Source organism: Paroedura picta, chromosome 3, assembly GCF_049243985.1.
Source record: "Paroedura picta isolate Pp20150507F chromosome 3, Ppicta_v3.0, whole genome shotgun sequence".
Classification (NCBI taxonomy): domain Eukaryota; kingdom Metazoa; phylum Chordata; class Lepidosauria; order Squamata; family Gekkonidae; genus Paroedura; species Paroedura picta.
Genome location: NC_135371.1, coordinates 13,067,684 through 13,085,988, shown reverse-complemented (window position 1 = coordinate 13,085,988; position 18,305 = coordinate 13,067,684). Strand labels below are relative to the sequence as shown.

Here is an 18,305-nt window from a genome sequence, read left to right as displayed (position 1 = left end):
ACCCAGAGAATGCTTTCCCATTTGTTTCTCTGACACTCAGTCTGAAAGTTTGGTAGCTGGGGAAACCGGCTGCTGCCCTTTTCTTATTTAGTTTACAAAATCTGAAATTTTGTAAAAGTTCATGGATCCTGTCCAAGGATCCTGGGAAATTATTGTCGTCGACAAAAGGGAGCTTCTTCAAGCATGTGCCTTTTTCTGGGTGAGTCCCACAGCCAATCTACTGAAATCCTACATTCGTGAGCATGGCTTTTCAGGCCAAAGGATATGATATAGTTTCAACTTGGCCACTTCTTTCCTCTTCCTAGGTGAGCAGATGAAAGGAATGTCACGCAAGGGCCTCTAAGTGATTCCCACATGTCCTTTTTGTTCACATTCCAGCTTTAATCTCACGCAAGATTTCCTCAGATGGACAAAGAGATCATTACAGCTGTAACATTCTGATCTGTGACACTAATTTATCAAGGGGAGCGTTTGGTGTTTAGTCTGATAGGGGAGAAAATTTCCCTAAATAGACCATGCCTCAGATAACATTCAGCAAGTGATGACATTCAGCAAGGCCGCATCAGATAAATATACCATGGAGGAGTGTGCAAGTTTTAAAAAGAGCATTAACAAAGCTGTTAGCATAACAAGTTCTGACATTATGGACTCCCTTCTGTTCTACCTTCTGGGTATTGGCTGGGCTGGTTCATTCCCCCCCCCCCAGCTGAATGGATTCAAAATTTAATTGGGATTGTTGGACTTGTTATCACAAGAAAGGAGGGTAGCCAACTCCAAGCTGTGGGATCACAGCAGGGCATAATGCCACCAAGTCCGTCCTCCAAGGAGATAACGCTAAAAAAGTTCCCAACCATCTCCAAATGCCACTAATAATTCTGTTGGGAGTTGGAATGTTCATATTAGCAAATTGAGGCTGTCCAGATCTGGCCTTCATTTTATTTCTATCCCACTGTTCTCCCCGTAGGGACCCCAAATGACGTACAATGTCCTCTTCTCTATTTTCTTCACACTCTAAGACAGTCTTTATTTATTTATAATTTAATGTATATGCTGCCCATTCCCACAGGGTGGGCTCATGGTGATTTACAATGACAGCTAAAAAACCATATATTAAAACACAATAAAGCACTCTGAAAGCACAATAAAACACAACAGAATTCTGATAGTGTCCTATGTCCCACCAGTTGTCACAGTCCAGCTATCCAATTTGGCCATTACAATAATAAAATATGTCTGCAGGGTGGGGGGAGGTGGGGGGAAGAAGTTTAGGAGAGGAGAAATACAGGAGAGGAGAGGACGATAATCCACATGTTTCTAAGCTGCCATGGCCTCAACCATAGTCCTGAGGGAAGAGTGCCGTTTTACAGGCCCTGTGGAACCAACAACTCCATCAGGGCCTGGATCTTAACTGGCAACGCATTCTACTAGTCTGGAGCCAAGGTGGAAAAGGTTTTGGGGAATGCTTGTTGGGGGGGGGGTGCTCTTGGGAAGGACGTGGGAGCCATGTGTTCAGTTTTAGAACACAACTTTCAAAGACACCATGCAATCATAAATGTCATGTAAATTAATGATTAAAAGAAAACGCAGTATGATTCGCCAGACAAGGGAGAAAATACATAGTTGGGGGTTTTTCGTGGGGCGGACATAAAGCAGTCTTTTTTAGTAGGCTACATTGAGCTGCAGTCAAGGAGCTGGATTTGAGCCAAGCAACATGTTAGAGACCTTCAGGTTTTTCAGGGTAGAAGCTTTCAAAAGTCAAAGCTTGTATCCAACAAAGGGAGCTTTGATTCTTGAAAGCCTGTGCCGCGAAAGTCTTGTCGGTCCCTGACATGCTGCTGGGCTTTAATGGAGCTGTTCTACTTTGAAGGGGGAGCTTACTTGCCATAAATGAGTTAGAAAGAAGGAGGAAACCCAGGAGGAGGAGGAGATGAAGTGAGGTCATAAAAGCAAAGAAGCTCCATCTCTCACAGCATTTGAACTTCAGCCCACTCCAGAATGACCAAGCCTCTGCTCACAGCCTGGGTTCTGTTTTGCCTCATATTCACAGGTAAGTCCCAGCTTCAAGAATGGAAATTTTGAAAGAAACTTGACAAGATCTGCTCAAGACATAACACCACCACCCCTCCAATTTCCCCTTTCAGGGCCACTATATATTTAACCTCATCACTTTCACCTAAGTTGACTCCTGCAGTATTTCCCTCTGTGGAACAGGAGTTCATCACACCCCACTACAGCCCAAAATGACCCCCCCCCCCCAAATGCTGCTCCTGGGAAACAGGGATGGTAGGAGGAAAATTAACATAGAATCTATGCTCAGATACTCAAGGTATGTGACTATTTTAAAGAGCAGATGTGTTGACTGAGAAAGGACCTAGGCTCAATGGTGGAATCTGTGTTTTGTGGGCAAAATCAAACCCTGGCATTTCCAGGATCTTTTCTCTGTTTGACCTGACTTCCAGTTAGGTTAGACAATATTTAGCTTTGAAGGACTAGTGGTCATATTCCATAGAAGACAGCTTCAGATATCCATATATCCATGTGCTGTGAAACAATCCTTGGTGTTAGAATCATAGAATCATAGAGTTGGAAGGGACCTTCTGGATCATCTAGTCCAACCCCTCGCACAATGCAGGACACTCACCACCCTTTCGCTCATCCACTGTCACCTGCCACCCCCTTGAGCATTCACAGAATCAGCCTCTCCGTCAGATGGCTATCCAGCCTCTGCTTTAAAATTTCCAAAGATGGAGAACCCATCTTGATCAACAATGTTGTTGATCAAGGCTGTAGCAATGATCCTGGACCCACAGATTTAATCTGTAATGTTTGGTAAGTATTCAACCACCATATCAATATATTGTTCTAGGGTTCCTCAGTCAACTCCCCCACCCCCCGGCCGGGCTATTTATTTATGATATTTTAATCTGGACACTATCCAATGGCATGCTCCGTGCTAGTTTTCAGCAACCAAAAGAACAAGAGACCCATCTCATTACGAGTTATGTAGGGTAGCTCAGGGAATCATGGTAAATCTTAGTTACCATACAGTTCCTAGCAATTCCTAGAACTACCCTAGGTCACTTCAAGGTTTTTCCTAGAAGGGCCTTAGGGATGCAGGTGACATCGCATGCCCCTCTGGTCTCCGCTCCTTATCCTCCCACCCTCTGCCGGATTACCCTGCCCACCTTAGCTGGAGATCTGGTTGGCTGTGCAGATTTTTAAAATGTTTGGCAGCCACAGACTTGTAGGCGAGAAAATATTTTAAACAATGTGTTCATTTACCATACAATTTACAATACAATGGTCATAATACCCCAGACATTTAAGTGTTCTCGTGTGTTCACTTTAAAAGGTATCCTGTTTAACAGAGCTTCGGACCGAAATGTTGAAAGTTACAATTAGAGTGTTGCGTGACTTTCGTCCCTGACATTACATGTTTGCCTATGCATCTGGTGGTGGCCATTTTATGGCTGGCTCTGCCACCTGCAGCAGCCATTTTGTGTGTCAGAATTCCAAAGGCACCTGTGGGCTCAAAAGGGGCTGGGTCTTCTGTTGTGGGTGACGGTTCACAGAGAGCCGTATAGCAGAGGTCAGCGGAGACAAGGAGGATCCTGGGGTAGCAAGCCCCTCCCATCCCCTCACTGAGAACTAGTGGATCCTCAAGCAGTAAGAGCAATCCCAAAAGAAAGACAAGAAGTAGACCAAGGACAGCTGCATTTTGTATGGTAAACTGCTTTGTGTCCCCAATGGAAAGAAAAGTAGCATATAAATGCTAAGATGAAGTAATAACAAGAGAATGGAATGGGAGGCAATACGTTTTTTAAAAAATTGTTTTCAGCTATGATACCTGCTGAAAATTAGTTATTTGTGCACAATCTCTGTTATATCTCATCTTGTAGCCAGTTGCCTGATTTGCAAGCAGTGTTACCTGAATATCCCCCATGTCGGCTGCCTCCCGAGAACTACTGCATGTGTGGCCAAACCAGGACAAAGGTGCCTTACTGTGCTAGTCAAAAGAAGTAAGTCACAAATGAGACATGTGAGATTTTTTTTTTTTTAATTTATACATTTTATTTCTATCCCATCCTATCCAGGAGGCTGGCTCAGGGCAGCAAACAACATAAAAGTTTAACACAGAAGTTAAAACGGTATTAAAAATTAGCTTTAAATTAATTTGAAAAGTCACTGGCACAAACCGGTTAAAATCAGCAGTGGCCTCTCGTCCCTCAAAGTGGGCAAAGAGTCTGGCAGTGAGTCACCCATGCTGAAAAACTTCACAGCAACTCAGTGCGGGTAGAAGAAGAAGAGTCGGTTCTTATATGCCGCTTTTCTCTACCTGAAGGAGTCTCAAAGCAGCTTGCAATCGCCCTCCCTTTCCTCTCCTCACAGCAGACACCCTGTGAAGTGGGTGAGGCCGAGAGAGCCCTGATATTAGTGCTCGGTCAGAAGAGCTTTATCAGTGCTGTGGCGAGCCCAAGGTCACCCAGCTGCTTGCATGTGGAGGAGCGCGGAATGAAACTCAGTTTGCCAGATTAGAATTCTGTACTCCTAATCACTACACCAAGCTGGGTAGGTTAGGTTGACAGATAGACTGATCTAAGATTAGACAGTGAAGTTTATGGTTCAGTGGAGACGTGTGTCTAAACCACTGCACCACAATAGCAGTCTGACAGTAATCTTTAAACGTTTCCAGAACCTGGAACCACCTTTAAACTAAACATCTGACCTTTTTTTTTTACTTCTTTTCTATTATTATTCTTTCTTCGTCTCTCTCTCTCTCTCCCCTTTACTTTCTCCTGTTTATTCTCTGTGTTTCATAGCAATGTGTTTTTTTCCTCCCCTCTTTAAAACAAATAATGGCAGAGACTTCTTTAAGATGGAAGGTGATCCAGTTCTGAGCTCCACTCAGTTTGAAACCAGCAGGGCAATAGACACTGGCCAATGTGAGTCACCAATGCTGTCATCCTGTACGGAGTTACCCTAATCCAAGTCCTTTGCTTGCAATGGGCAAAGAAGGGGGGAACTCATTGCAGGACAGGGTGCTTTTGTTCTTTGTGAGCATAAACTGTAGGCTTTCTTATCTGTTGCACTGCATTTCTCTAGAGCAGTGGTTCTCAGCCTGGGGGTCAGGACCATTTTGGGGGTCGAACAACCCTTTCACAGGGGTCGTGGCAGGGTGAGCAGCTTGGTCGGAGGAGCGCCATCCACACAACAGCCTTGTGGGGTAGATCGAGATAGAGCGTTCGTCTGTCTGGAGCAGTGGAAAAGAGCGAGATCGGTATGGTGGGACAAGAGCTCCATCCTTGGGAACAAGGCAGAGGCTGAAACCTGCAAATACTGGGAAGCAGTGGTCTGCTGATTCCCAGTAGCAAAAAAATACAAATCCACAAACCTTTTCATGATTATATTGATACAGCGGAGATGGAGAACCCATGCTGGAGACTGTGTAATGTGCTCAAAGTGTGAACAGCAAATCAGTGAAACCATTCTGCAGATGGAAATGGGCTTTTGTCCTGGGCTGATTCTGTACTTACTTTGTTTATTGCGTTGTGGATCCTGCTGAATTCAGATTGATTTGAACTCATGTCTGGCTCCCCCCCCCCCCAACTGAAACAGAAAGTGTTCTGCACTGGTTTGGGAAAGCTCAGAATGGGGAGGGGAGCCAAGCATAGCAGGGGACTCTTTCTTTCTTTCTTTTCTTTCTTTGTTTTCTTGAACAAGGGAGGGGGGGAGATGATTGGAGACAGCAGAGGGGAGGGAAATAACAAGAGGCAAATCTCTGCTGAGAGAAGTTAGGGCTTCTGGAGCGCAGACACTTTAAGAGAAGCCTTGCAACCGGGAACTTTGAACTGATGCCCTGACCAATCAGGGAAGACTGCTTTGTTACCAGGCACAGAGAAAGGAGTTAATTCACAAAAACTGGAAAACTGCACTCTTCCTGATGCCAGTTTTTCAAATATCGAGGCTTATATCCACTCCAGGATATCACAGGGGAAAGGTAGGGTCACCACGAATCAATCAGGCATGTTGCAGAGGGGAAATTAAAAGTGCCCAAAATCAGAATGAAAATCGAATTCAGTGTAGACTGCCGGGATTCATTCAAACTCGGTCTGGGCAAAAAGCCCCGTGCAAACTACACCTTAGAGTCATGTAGTATTTCTTTTAGTACCTGCATTACTACAAATGAACAGCCAGAGCAAACATGGAGGTATTGCAGCCCACTCCACTCCTACAAAACAGCAGATCCGCTATCCTGCATGAGATTGCCAGAGTGAGAGAGAAAGGGTGATCCTTACTTTGCCCCCTTTCTCCAGGGCTTCAGACAACTCACAGCAGTGCCCTTCTGCTTCTCCCTCCGTCTTCTTCAGAATCTGAGCACTGCACTTCCTTTTCGCAAGGTGGTTGATAGGCAAGATAAAATCACTGCATTCTCCTCCCCCCCCCCCCACCCTTCCCAAAAGCCTCGTGTGTTGCTCAGTGATTCTGGCTTTCGCACAAGACCTTACCTCCTTCATTTTTCAGAATGTGTTGAATGGGCCGGGCAATAATATTGTAAGATCTTGTGACTTCCAGTTCTTTGGTTTTCTCTTATCTACTTGCAGGAGGCGAGACCAATTACAAGGTACATGGCTGTACTGCCTCAGCGAATGTTTGCAAGAAAAATGTTAAGGCCATTCTGCCCGACGAGGACATCATCCCTACGTGTTGCGGAACGTCAGACTTTTGCAACAGATAGAAGTGGCTCTGCCTCTGTGATGGGGCCCCTGCACACTTTTACACTCTGAAGTATTATTTTCCCTTCAAAAATAAATTGTTGTTCCCTCACTGACTGAGCTGCTCATTTAGTGTGGTTTCTTTGCGGGAATTAATCAAGCTGACTGTCTTATCATGTCATTGGCAGATTTTGTTGTTAGCTTAGCCCTGGAACAACAAGGGATGGTGTAGGAGTCTTCTTTATTTAAATATTTTCTGAATAGCACTGGAACAATGTTAAATCCAGCCAGTCAAAAACTATTTAACCTGCAGGGAAGGGTTAGATGGAAAGTGGAGATCAAGCTTTGGTGTAACATTATACAGTTTGCCATTCTTAATTACAGGCTTTGGAGATTTATAGAAACTTCTTTACTTTCTGAGTTTTTACTCTGAGAGGCTTTTGTTTCTGTGTTGATAGAATCATAGAGTTGGAAGGGGCCATACAGGCCATCTAGTCCAACCCCCTGCTCAACGCAGGATCAGCCCAGAGCATCCAAGAAAAGTGTGTATCCAACCTTTGCTTGAAGACTGCCAGTGAGGGGGAGCTCACCACCTCCTTAGGCAGCCTATTCCACTGCTGAACTACTCTGACTGTGAAAAAATTTTTCCTGATATCTAGCCTATATCGTTGTACTTGTAGTTTAAACCCATTACTGTGTGTCCTCTCCTCTGCAGCCAATGGGAACAGCATCCTGCCCTCCTCCAAGTGACAACCTTTCAAATACTTAAAGAGTTCTATCATGTCCCCTCTCAACCTCCTTTTCTCCAGGCTGAACATTCCCAAGTCCCTCAACCTATCTTCATAGGGCTTGGTCCCTTGGCCCCAGATCATCTTCATCACTCTCCTCTGTACCCTTTCAATTTTATCTACGTCCTTCTTGAAGTGAGGCCTCCAGAACTGCACACAGTACTCCAGGTGTGGTCTGACCAGTGCCGTGTTTATTTTGTCTTTTGAGTTCCTCTGGACTTCTCTGGTTTTCTAGAAGGCAGGTATCCTCTGCTAATACCCTAATTTCCCTAGAATCAACAGCTTCCCTCTAACTTCTGAGATGTCTGAATCATATTTCTTTCTACAACAATACAAGGAAATCCTCAACCAATTTTCTCCCTTTAGCTGGGCAAGGATCCTTCTTCTCACCCTATAATATTTGTCCCCCTTCATTTGGCCTGAATTGGGAGTCATGCTACTTCCCAAAACACTCTGTCAAATAACTATTCCAGTTCCCCAATCCTCGTTACTCTCCTCTGAACCCTCTTACTTTTATCCACTTAGTCTTTGAATTGAGGACTCCAGAGCTGCACTCAGTACTCCAGGTGGGATCTGACCAATGCAATATACAGCGAGACTATGACATCTTGCGATTGTGATGTGATATTTCTGTTGGCACAGCCCAAGACTGCATTTGCCTTCTTTACCACTGCATCACGCTGTCTGATCATATTGAGAGCTTTTCCAGACACTGGGCGTTATCTGGTGAAGCCTGCTGTATGGCAAAGTGCAAGAAATAATTGCGACTCACCAGCACTCCACACCTCTTGAGCAGTCTCAAATATTTTTGCGCGTCTTGCACTCCACTCAAATGCAAGAAGAGAGAGCAACACACTTCAGTCTTGTTGCGCTTTGGACTGCCTGCCACTGTCAATTACTTTAGCCAACCAATCTCCTCCCAGCATGGCTGATTGACAGATGAACTTCCAGCGATTGGTGACTTAAAAAAAAATACATGTATGCATTTAAATCTCCTTCGACCGCCCCCCCCCCCGCTACATTAATTATAGGCTGCTAGTGCTGCTTATGGTGGGGGGGATGTCACATTCTAAGGGTGAGCCCCGGCTGGCCTACCTGATCCAGCTAAGGCGATTATGGGGTCCAGCCACGCTGCAGACGAGGAGGAAACTTGGGGCCGGGAAGTGCTGGCCCAGTCATATGCCTTGAGTCAGAGGTTGGGGGCACTGGGTGGGGCGGGGCAGGAGGCATGGCGAGGCACCCACCACTGGAGGGGGGTTTCTCTCCCTGCCTCTTCCCTCTTCCTCCTCCAGGGCAATCTGTCAAACTCCTTCTCCTACTCCTTCTCTTCCTCCTTCCTTCCCCTTCCTTCCTTGCCGCTGCTGCCTCCTTCCTCCCTGTGCCAGGAATGGCAAGCTTGGGGCTGTCCTCTACGCTCTCTTCTGCTTGCCTGCTGCCTCTGCCTATTTCTTCTCCTCCTTCGCCGCCACCATCTCCGCCACCTTCTCCTGCCGCTCTGCCACACTGTGCATGCCCAGGCATGGCAACAACAAAAAGCTCGCCCTGCCAGCCCTGCCTGGAGTGGCTCTTCAACATCCTGGAGCATAGGTGCTCAAGCCACTCTTGCCACCAGACACCCACCCACCGCCCACCCGTGCCCTTCACCCAGCACTGCCATTTCATACAACAGCAGAAAGGGGTGGCCAGCAGCCTGACTGCAGTCCAGCTGTATCGCCCCCCCCCCCGCCGCCAAAGACTGCAGGGCAGCCTCCCAGACACCCACCCATACTGAGCACCACTGGTGTGCCCAAGTCCCCCCCTCATCCAGCAGCCAGCCCAGGGAAGCCAGCCATAAACAAGGCATGAGCAATGACAGCCGAGATGCATGTCTGCCTATTCATTGCTCCAAGCGGTTCTCCATTTTTAAAAAGAACTTCCCATCCCTTCCCAGGAAGAGGAGAGAGGGAGGCAGGTGCTAGGTTGGACATTGGAGGTGGATGGGACATTGGAGGCAGGTGGGACATTGGTTTCTTCGCCTCCATATATTTCTTGTGCGGATGGCCTGCTGGTTGTCCACCAGAGTAGCGATCCCCAACCCTGAGTGGTCCCTGGAGATAAAAAGGTTGGGGACCACCGCACCAGAGGATAGCGCTTTTTAGCTTGGTGAATCCACTTTTGGGGATTTACCAACTCACATTTTAAAATGACAGATTTAGTGAGCTGGCCAGATGCAGGATGTTCTAAATAAATATCCTAACAGAAAATGAGAGAACCTGTCCCAGGCTATCAAAATCAGTTAACAATATATTTATATAATCTCTATTGTAATGATAAATGAAACAACCAGAATGGACTCTACATTTTGTTCCATTTTCAAAGTAGACCTTTCACCCGTGGTTGTTTCCTCCTGTGATTTTGAAACTTATCCTAGAAGATTTCAATATTTCCACCAACTCCAAGTTGTAATCAAAATTCTAGGCATATAATAATAGCCTTCAGCTCGCAGGTATGGGAGAGCTTTGTCCATCTAAGGCCAGTATTATATTGAATCAATTCAAGGTTTGCAATTTGGGCCCTTAATTAAACTAGAGAATCAACTAAAAACTTGGGGGGAAGGAACCAAAATCAGCAATGATTCAGGGTTTTTAGCTGAGCCAAATATACACCCCTAGGTGTAAGGCATATTGGAGAAGGAGCCAAGGAGAATCCTTTATAACTCCTGTAGTTAGGGAAGATATGTTTGGCCATGACACAGTAAAATTGTCTTAAAACTTACACTGCCTCTGAGTGAACAATTGGATTTGTGAACCCCTTGTCAGGGGCCCAATGTCCAAAGGTTTTTGTTTTTTAAAAAAATGAAAACCTGCCAGTCAGTTTCAAAAACATTTTGTCAGTTTCAGGACAAATTCTTTTCCTTAGCCTGCATTCCTTTGTGTTCTCTTTCATTCAAGGAACTGAACCAGGAGGATTTAAATGGAAGGCACTTACTTTACACTACTGCTGGAGAGATGATACATAAAGTCAGGCACAGAATCCAAAAATCAAGTTTAAAGGCTTGACTGCTCGGAAAATCTGCAGTAAGTTATTTGTGCAGAAAAGACCAAAGAAGGAAGATATGACCAGACATGTGATGTCATACTAGCGATGTAAAGTAATCTTTAAACTAAGTGTCAATGATTCCATGAAATGGGTTGGAGCAGAAACATCTGAAAGGTACTGTGGGTGAGAAAGCACTTTTCTTCTCATAAATTCCTGAAGCACGTGTCTTATTTTCATCCTTTTCTTTCTCTAAAGAGCCCAGATCATTGGAGTTCTTGGATGGTGTTCCATTCAAGTGTTGCTTAGGTGTCTTCAGACCACTTTTTAATAATGTAGTCTAGAGGAAGAACACAAATCACAACAGGACACAGGAACTCAGTGTTAGGGCAAGACTATGCCAGATATTAGAAGCATACCATGAACATAAGCTTTAAAAACTGGCCCATATATACTAGTGAGGCTGTGATCCTAAAAAAACTTACACTTGAAAATACAACTTACCACAATCACAGTATTCTCGATTAAGTTCTAGTCTCATTCTTCCCATCTTCTGGGCCTGATGAAAAAGAGACTCCTGAGGGTACATCTTCAAAAAATAGAAAGAAAAAAGAAAGAAAAATAGACCAGGGTTGATTCTGCACTTACTCTGTTTATTCTGTTGTGGATCCTGCTGAATTCAGATCGATTTGAACTCGGGTCTTCCCCATTGAAAAAGAAAGTGTTCTGCACTCGATTGTGGAAGCTCAAAATGGGGGGTGGAGAGCCAAGCACAGTAGGAGCTTCTTTTTTTGAATGAGGGGTGGGGGAGAGGATTGGAGACAGCAAAGAAGGGAGAAAAAACCAAGAGGCAAATCTCTCCTGGGAGAAGTTAGGGCTTCTGCAGTCATTTTAAGATAAGCCTTGCAACTGGGAACCACCAGGCAGACTTTGAACTGATGCCCTGGCCAGTCAGGGAAGACTTCTTTGCTACAGCATTGGAGGCACGAGGCACAGGCAGAGTTAATTTGCAAAGACCAGGGATCTGCACTCATGGCAGTTTTTGAAATATTGAGGCTTATATCCACTCCAGGATATCGCAGGGGAAAGGTAGGGTCACTATGGATCAATCATGCTTGTTGCAAAGGGAAAATTTAAAGCGTGCAAAATCAAAATGGAAATCGAATTCAGCCAACACTTTAACCACCACACCTTGTGGGCTCCCTATCCACCTTTCCTAAAGAAAGAAGGCTGTACAACAATGCTATTTATCCAATGATTTGTTTTAGGTTTTGTCACTCCACTGTGACCTACCTGCCACCTTTGATACAGAAAGGGAACTGGAGGCTCCATGGCCATCTAGGGGGATAACTTTTGATGGCTTCAGGAGACTCTCTTTAACCGAATGATGAGTTGCTGGGGTAGGTGAGGGTGACCACCTGCCCCTTTGATCCCTGCCTGTCCTGGTTACTCAAACTGAATGACCAACGGATAGGAGGCCCCCTCAGGGATATTATCAACTTCTCCCTGCCATTCAGGGAGTCCCCATGGGCACTGAATGGGATGGTGGTCCACCCTCTACTGAAAAAAACATTGCTGGATCCACGGGACCTTGCCAACTACTGTCCAGTCTGGCATCTTGTGTTTCTGGGCAAGGTTGTTGAAAGGGCTCCCGCAGACCAGTTCCTGGCATTCTTGGATGAAGCTTTGGTGCTCAAGCCATATTAGCCGGGCTTCTGTCCTGGCTATGGGGTAGAGATGGCACCAGGGGGATAGAGGCAGTTCAACCATCCTTGAGATGTTAGATCCATCGGCCGCATTTGATGCAATCGACCATGAGTTGTGGGCCTGCCACCTCACCAGGGCTGGGATATGTGGAACAGCCCTTCAGTGTGCTGACTTGACCCACAGGGATGGTGGTGGTGGGAAGGGTAATGAGACTTCAAGTCACCACTATAGTTTGTGCCTATTCAACATCAAGGACTTGAACTCACTCAGGTACTGCCTTGCCAGGAAATCGCAGTGCTGAGAAGGTGACGTCTGCAACACTTGAGGGACCTCTATGCTAATCCGAAAGAAGTTCTGCTCTGTGGCATTGTAGAGTGGCCACTGTACCTCACTGCTAGTAGACTCACTGGGATTCCTGCAGAAGAAGCAAAGAAATTGCCATCCATCCACAAGGTTCTTAGCACAGAGATTAGAAGGACAGATATTTCAAAATAAATTAACCAACTCACAACAATCTTGGATTGCTCTTCTGGAGACTTACCATGACATTTATCATATAGTTGATAGACCCTTCAGTTACACCACTGTTAAAACAAAACAAAGCAACTGTACATGTTAGCTTACACAGTTCTTTCACCACCTGGATCCTACCTCAGAGGCTATTTTGAAAAAGATGGCCACACGGACATTTCAAGATGAAGAAAGGGTATTGATTCAAACTGTTCACCTGAATGGCCTGATGTCATGACAAAGAGTGGACCAATTACATCGCCTCTAATTTCTTTATAATGATTGCAAAGCAACAGCACATGGGATACAGTCCCTTTCACCCCTGCACCACAAGAACAAAGCCAATCGTTTAAAGGAATGTTCTTGTGATGACCCTGAAGGACTGCTGACGGTAAAACAACCTAATGCCAAAGGGCTCCTGTGTTTTGGAACAAAGCCGTCACGTCCCAAGGGTGGTATAGCCTCAGCTCATCAGCCTCAGCCTCAGCTTCAGCCAAGGCATGGTATAGCCTCAGCTCATCAGATCTGAGAAGCTAAGCAGGGTCAGAACTTGGAAGGGAGGCCACCAAGGAAGACCTTATGGGGGAAACCTTTGTTTCTCAGTTGCCCTGAAGGGCCCTTACTGGAGTCATTTGTGTCCCATGCTATGCTCGAAATCCAGTCTATAAAATATAGGGGTGGAGAGCGGTGTTCAATATCTTACCCATTTCTGGCGAATTCTGCCCAGTACCGCATCATTTTGCGACTCAGTGCAGCCTCGGCCTCAGTCAAGGATTGGTTAGCTCTTCCCGGTAATGTTGACACGGTTCCAAACAGATAGGGCAACTCAGCTCCATGGGCTGCCCCCATCCACTCATGCCAGATGAAGCCAGAGAGGTGGTGGTCGAAGGAGTAGACATACACCGGATTCCTTGCTTCTGCTATCTTGGCAGCTGCTTCAACCAGTGGGCACAAAAAAAAGTAGTCTTTTGAGATCTGGGCCAAAGCCCGACGGTACTGTTCTGGCCCATGACCACCTTCAAGGTAGGTCTCCACAACAGCTTTGGCCTTGTTTAAAATGCGCCTTTGCACTGTGGACATCACCCCGCTCAGGAGCTGGTCCCAGGTCAGTAAGCCATCGGTTTCTTGGGCCCTAGAAACAGAATATAACACATAGGTAGAGCCATCATCACTCGTGATGCCAGTGAGAAGCGATTTGGCTGGAATCGACCCATTCTCCAGGAGCTTCTGTGGCTCTTCAGGAAGGAAATCACCGTCAACAGTGGGTGAGAAGAGATAATTGAACTTATTAAATCTATTCGCTTTGATTTCCACTCTCTGCAGGCAGCCCACGACATCCCTGTGGGTTTCATTGGTGCAGCCCAGTAGGTGACCAATCAACACGGTATCCCTTTTGAGCATCTTAGGTTCCTTCCATGCCCAGGGGGCATTGGGAGCTCCACTTTGTAGCACAGCCCGAGCAAAAAGGGGCTGGCTTGTCGGTGACAGGAGGTGGAACCCCACCGAGGCTGCTCCAGCACTGTGGCCAAAGAGAGTCAACTTGGCTGGATCGCCACCAAAGACAGCTGCATTCTCCTTCAACCACTTCATGGCCAGCTGTTGGTCCCACAAGCCCATGTTTCCTGGGGCAGCTGGTGGCAAGTAGAGGAAACCCAGAACCCCCAAGCGGTAGTTCATGGAGGCCACAATGATCTTCTCTGTAGCTGCTAACAGCGCTCCATTATTTAATTCCAGAGAACCAGCCCCAGCAATATATCCCCCTCCGTGGATCCAGGCGAGGACAGGAGCTGGTGTGGCTGGTGGAGGGTACGACACCCAGATGTTGAGAGACAAGCAATCCTCTGAGAACGGGGCACTGGCGACCCACATGTTGGAATAAGGCAAGGAATAATTAGTTTTCTGATGGCATGAGCTGCCAAAGCTGGTGGCCTCCAACACACAGCTCCATGGCTGACGTGGCTGGGGCTTCTGGAACCGCAATATCCCCACTGGAGGTTCTGCATAGGGGATGCCCAGGTAAGCAGTCACTGAACCAGAACCAACCTGAAGCCGCTTGCCCTTAAGAGGTCCAGTGCTGGTGACAATCACAGCATCCTCTTCGCTGGCAAAACTGGTCCTCAGCAGGGAGAGGAGGACGACAAGGCATGAGGACGAAGGGACAAGGCTGAGCATTGCGGCCGCTGAAATAAACAAGCCCCCAGAGCGGTTACATAAAATGCATCTCGGCTCTGATCCAATGCTGTGCAGCGTGCACACAAAGCCTCTTTCTAAAATCCCAGCAATTAACTGTTTGTAGGGAAACGGGAGGAAGCTCAAAGTCCCTCATCAAAGAACAGTTCATTGGGCTTCTAATTTCCTTCCTCTAATGTCAATCCATGAGCATGAGACTGTGCAATGCCTATCTGGACGGTCCATTCAATGGTGGATGCGCGGGTGGAATGTCCACACATGCAGCAACTAAATGCACATTAGCCCAGGTACCTGGCCATGGTGGCTGTGGCAGAAACTGAGCTGAGAGTGCTGAGTTCTAAATACAAAAATACAGATTATTGCATGGAGTGACTGGTGTACTGTCTATACACATAGTCAGTGCCTTGTGATATGCCGCTCAACCCTAATCACACTTACTTAAAAGAAAACTTTTCATTTAGCGCCACTGCCCCACCAACCTAGGCATGTGTTTAAGGAAGCTGCCTTGTTCTTGGTGATCAAGATAACAAGATGGAAATACAAATGGGAGGATAATTACAGGGGGGGGCAGACAAGTGGATCAATAAATCTTAACAGAAGAATTCCTGTGTTCCTACTAGGGGTAAATATTTAGCATCGAGAAAAGTTCTCATCTTCAGAATCTCGAATGTCATCAGACCAGATTCCCAGCTAATCTCTAGTTTCTTTGTGAAACTTCTTCAGTTTTGTAATAATTGCACGTGACCAAACAATTCAAGCAGTGCAAGGTCTCTCGAAAATAGAATAGAGGTGTTTTAAAGAGCCCTTGCCCTCCGTTTGATTTTTTGTTGTTGTCAGTGAGCAATTATTACAAAGCTGAAGACGTTTCACAACGAAACTACAGATTCCTTGTTCTTGATAACGTCAGCTGTTCAATCTGTATGGCAGCCCTGCTTTCATGATGGGCTCCCTTCATCATATACCTTCTACTGAATCAGATCTTTGGACCATCAAAGTTGTCTACTAAGTTGGGCAGCAGTTCTCCAGGATCTCAGGTTGAGGTTTTTCATATGGCTTGCTATATGATTCTTTTAACCGGAGATGCTGGGGATTGAACCTGGAACCTTGTACATGCCAAGCAGAAGCTCTGCCTCTGGGGAGCCAGGGTCTCTCCAGTCTTCTTCAGTTTGCAATCTTCCTCACTTCTGCTACACACGTTACTGAACGTGCCTCATATTTTATGAAGGATGAATTTTATTTCCCCAACTTTTGCTAACATCCCAAAACTGAGAATGACAAAACCATCAAATGCTCATGAAATTCATTTGGGACCATCATCATGTACACATTTTGTGCATATGAAGTTGCTTTCTTTTGAAGCAGCCCATTGATCTATTGAAGTCAGGACTGTGTGTTTTGTCCAACGACAGCTTTCCAGCCTCTCTGGGCCCTAAGCCTTCCCATCACCTTCTGTCTGATCCTTTTTCTTTACTGGAGAAGCCAATCACGGAACCAGGGGCCTTCCATATAAGGTTGCCAACCTCCAGGTGGGGTCTGGAGGTCTCACAAAATTACAACTGAATCAGTTCCCCTGGAGAAAGGTCGCTTTGTAGGGTGGACTCTATGGCATTGTACACCACTGAGGTCCCTCTTCAAATCCTGCTCCTTCCAGACTCCAGCCCCAGAATTCCAGGAATTCCCCAATGTGGGCTAGGGGAAACTGCTGTTGTGTCAGATCCTTGCCCTGTCTGGCTTCTCAGATCTTATCAGAATTAGATTTGAATCCCCTTGGCCAGCATTGTAATAATCTCTTGGCTAGAGAGAAGTTTTCCAAAGGCACTTGGGGCAATAGTTTTTCATAACCAAAATAAAGAACAGTTGGTTTTTATACCCTGGTTTTCACTGCCCGAAGAAGTCTCAAAGCATCTTGCAATGGCCTCCCCTTATATACCTCTTATGGTCACTGATACTAGCTCCACAGTATAATCCAACTTTCTTGGTCCAAATATTGAGCTTTTACGTGGCCAAGCCACTGATAGAGTTACCATTGTCTCCTGCTATCATAGTTGATCTCCGAAAAACAGAGATTATATCCCCTGGAGAAAATGGATGATTTGGAGCAGTGGTCCCCAACCTTTTTATCACCGGGGACCACTCAACACCGGGGACCACTCACCGGGGACCACTCAACGCTTTTTACTGAGGCCCGGTGGAGGGGGGGTATTTTACTCCTCTACTCTCAACCACTGCCCTAACGCTCTCTGATCGCTATGGTAATTTTTAAACATCCCTTCAAAATAAGATACAGACACACCACAACAATGAAGTGTGTTATAAAGGGCTGGGGGGGGGTGAAGTAAAGGGCTGGGGGGGGAGAAGGCGTGCTTCGGGGCCCACCTCCAATTAGTCGAAGGACCACATGTGGTCCGCAGCCCACAGGTTGGGGATCGCTAATTTGGAGGATGGACTCCATGGCATTGTCCTCTACCGAGGTCCCTCCCCTCCCCAAACCCCACCCTCTTCAGGCTCCACCCCCAAAACCTCCAGGATTTTTCTTATCAGAGCCAGCAACCCTATTCACGGTTATCTACCACTCCTTTTAAAAAACCAAACCCCCCCCACCTCTAATAGATTACACATTTGGACACTTTCACAACTCCCAAACAATGTAGCAACCGGAATCTTGTTCAGAGTAACTCTACATAAGATTGCACAGTAGGTAAGAATCCGTAGTACAACGTTCCTTATCCTCGTTCTGGTGTTGGCTCTTCCACCATTCCCCCAAATGACCAGACGCTCAGATCCAGTCTCCGCTTAGAGAAACCCCTGCTTTTTCTGTCCATGGCAGACTCACCTCTTTTAAGTCCAGATGGACATAATGCCTCTCACCGCTCAGACCAAAGGAAACCTACGTGTCGCTTGAGCAAGGATTGTGTATGTAATGTAATGTATGTCAAAGGCAATGACCACCCGGGCTCTGCCTGTTCAAAGGGAGGAGGCCGCTTCTCTTGGCAGGGCAAGAGTTCGTGCCAGGGTCCAAAGAGGCCTTGCTTTTTTGCACAGAATGAGAAACGCTGTAGGCAAAAATAGGCCACGTGTATGCAAATCTTCCTGGCTTTGGACCACATGGAAATACAAGGATCGCCGACTGTAGGCACTTGCAACACTAGAGGTTACTAGACCCCGGTACTGTTTGAGCTGTTGTCTATGTCAGGGGTAGTCAGCCTGTGGTCCTCCAGATGTCCATGGACTACCATTCCCATGAGCCCCTGCCAGCAAATGCTGGCAGGGGCTCATGGGAATGGTAGTCCATGGACATCTGGAGGACCACAGGTTGACTACCCCTGGTCTATGTGATACGAGAAGATAATTATTCGTACAATTAACGAATACTAACCAACAA

The 18,305-nt window shown here is 46.3% G+C and overlaps 1 protein-coding gene and 1 long non-coding RNA gene across 2 annotated transcripts; one reads left to right on the top strand and one right to left on the bottom strand.

Annotated features, from left to right (window-relative positions):
• The first annotated feature begins 1,783 nt into the window (after window positions 1-1,783).
• On the top strand, window positions 1,784-6,829 carry LOC143831565 (uncharacterized). The gene is made up of 3 exons (XR_013228916.1): window positions 1,784-2,047; window positions 3,900-4,019; window positions 6,603-6,829. It is a non-coding gene; the product is annotated as an uncharacterized LOC143831565 (long non-coding RNA).
• A 2,958-nt stretch (window positions 6,830-9,787) lies between these two features.
• Window positions 9,788-17,901, bottom strand: LOC143831564 (cholinesterase-like). Its single transcript, XM_077324649.1, has 5 exons — window positions 17,757-17,901; window positions 13,437-14,913; window positions 12,490-12,638; window positions 11,021-11,105; window positions 9,788-10,856 (listed from the first exon to the last, which is right to left on the bottom strand). The coding sequence occupies exons 2-4, from the start codon at window positions 14,903-14,905 to the stop codon at window positions 11,041-11,043; spliced, it is 1,683 nt and encodes a 560-aa protein (XP_077180764.1). The 5' UTR covers window positions 14,906-14,913; window positions 17,757-17,901; the 3' UTR covers window positions 9,788-10,856; window positions 11,021-11,040.
• Window positions 17,902-18,305: the final 404 nt, after the last annotated feature.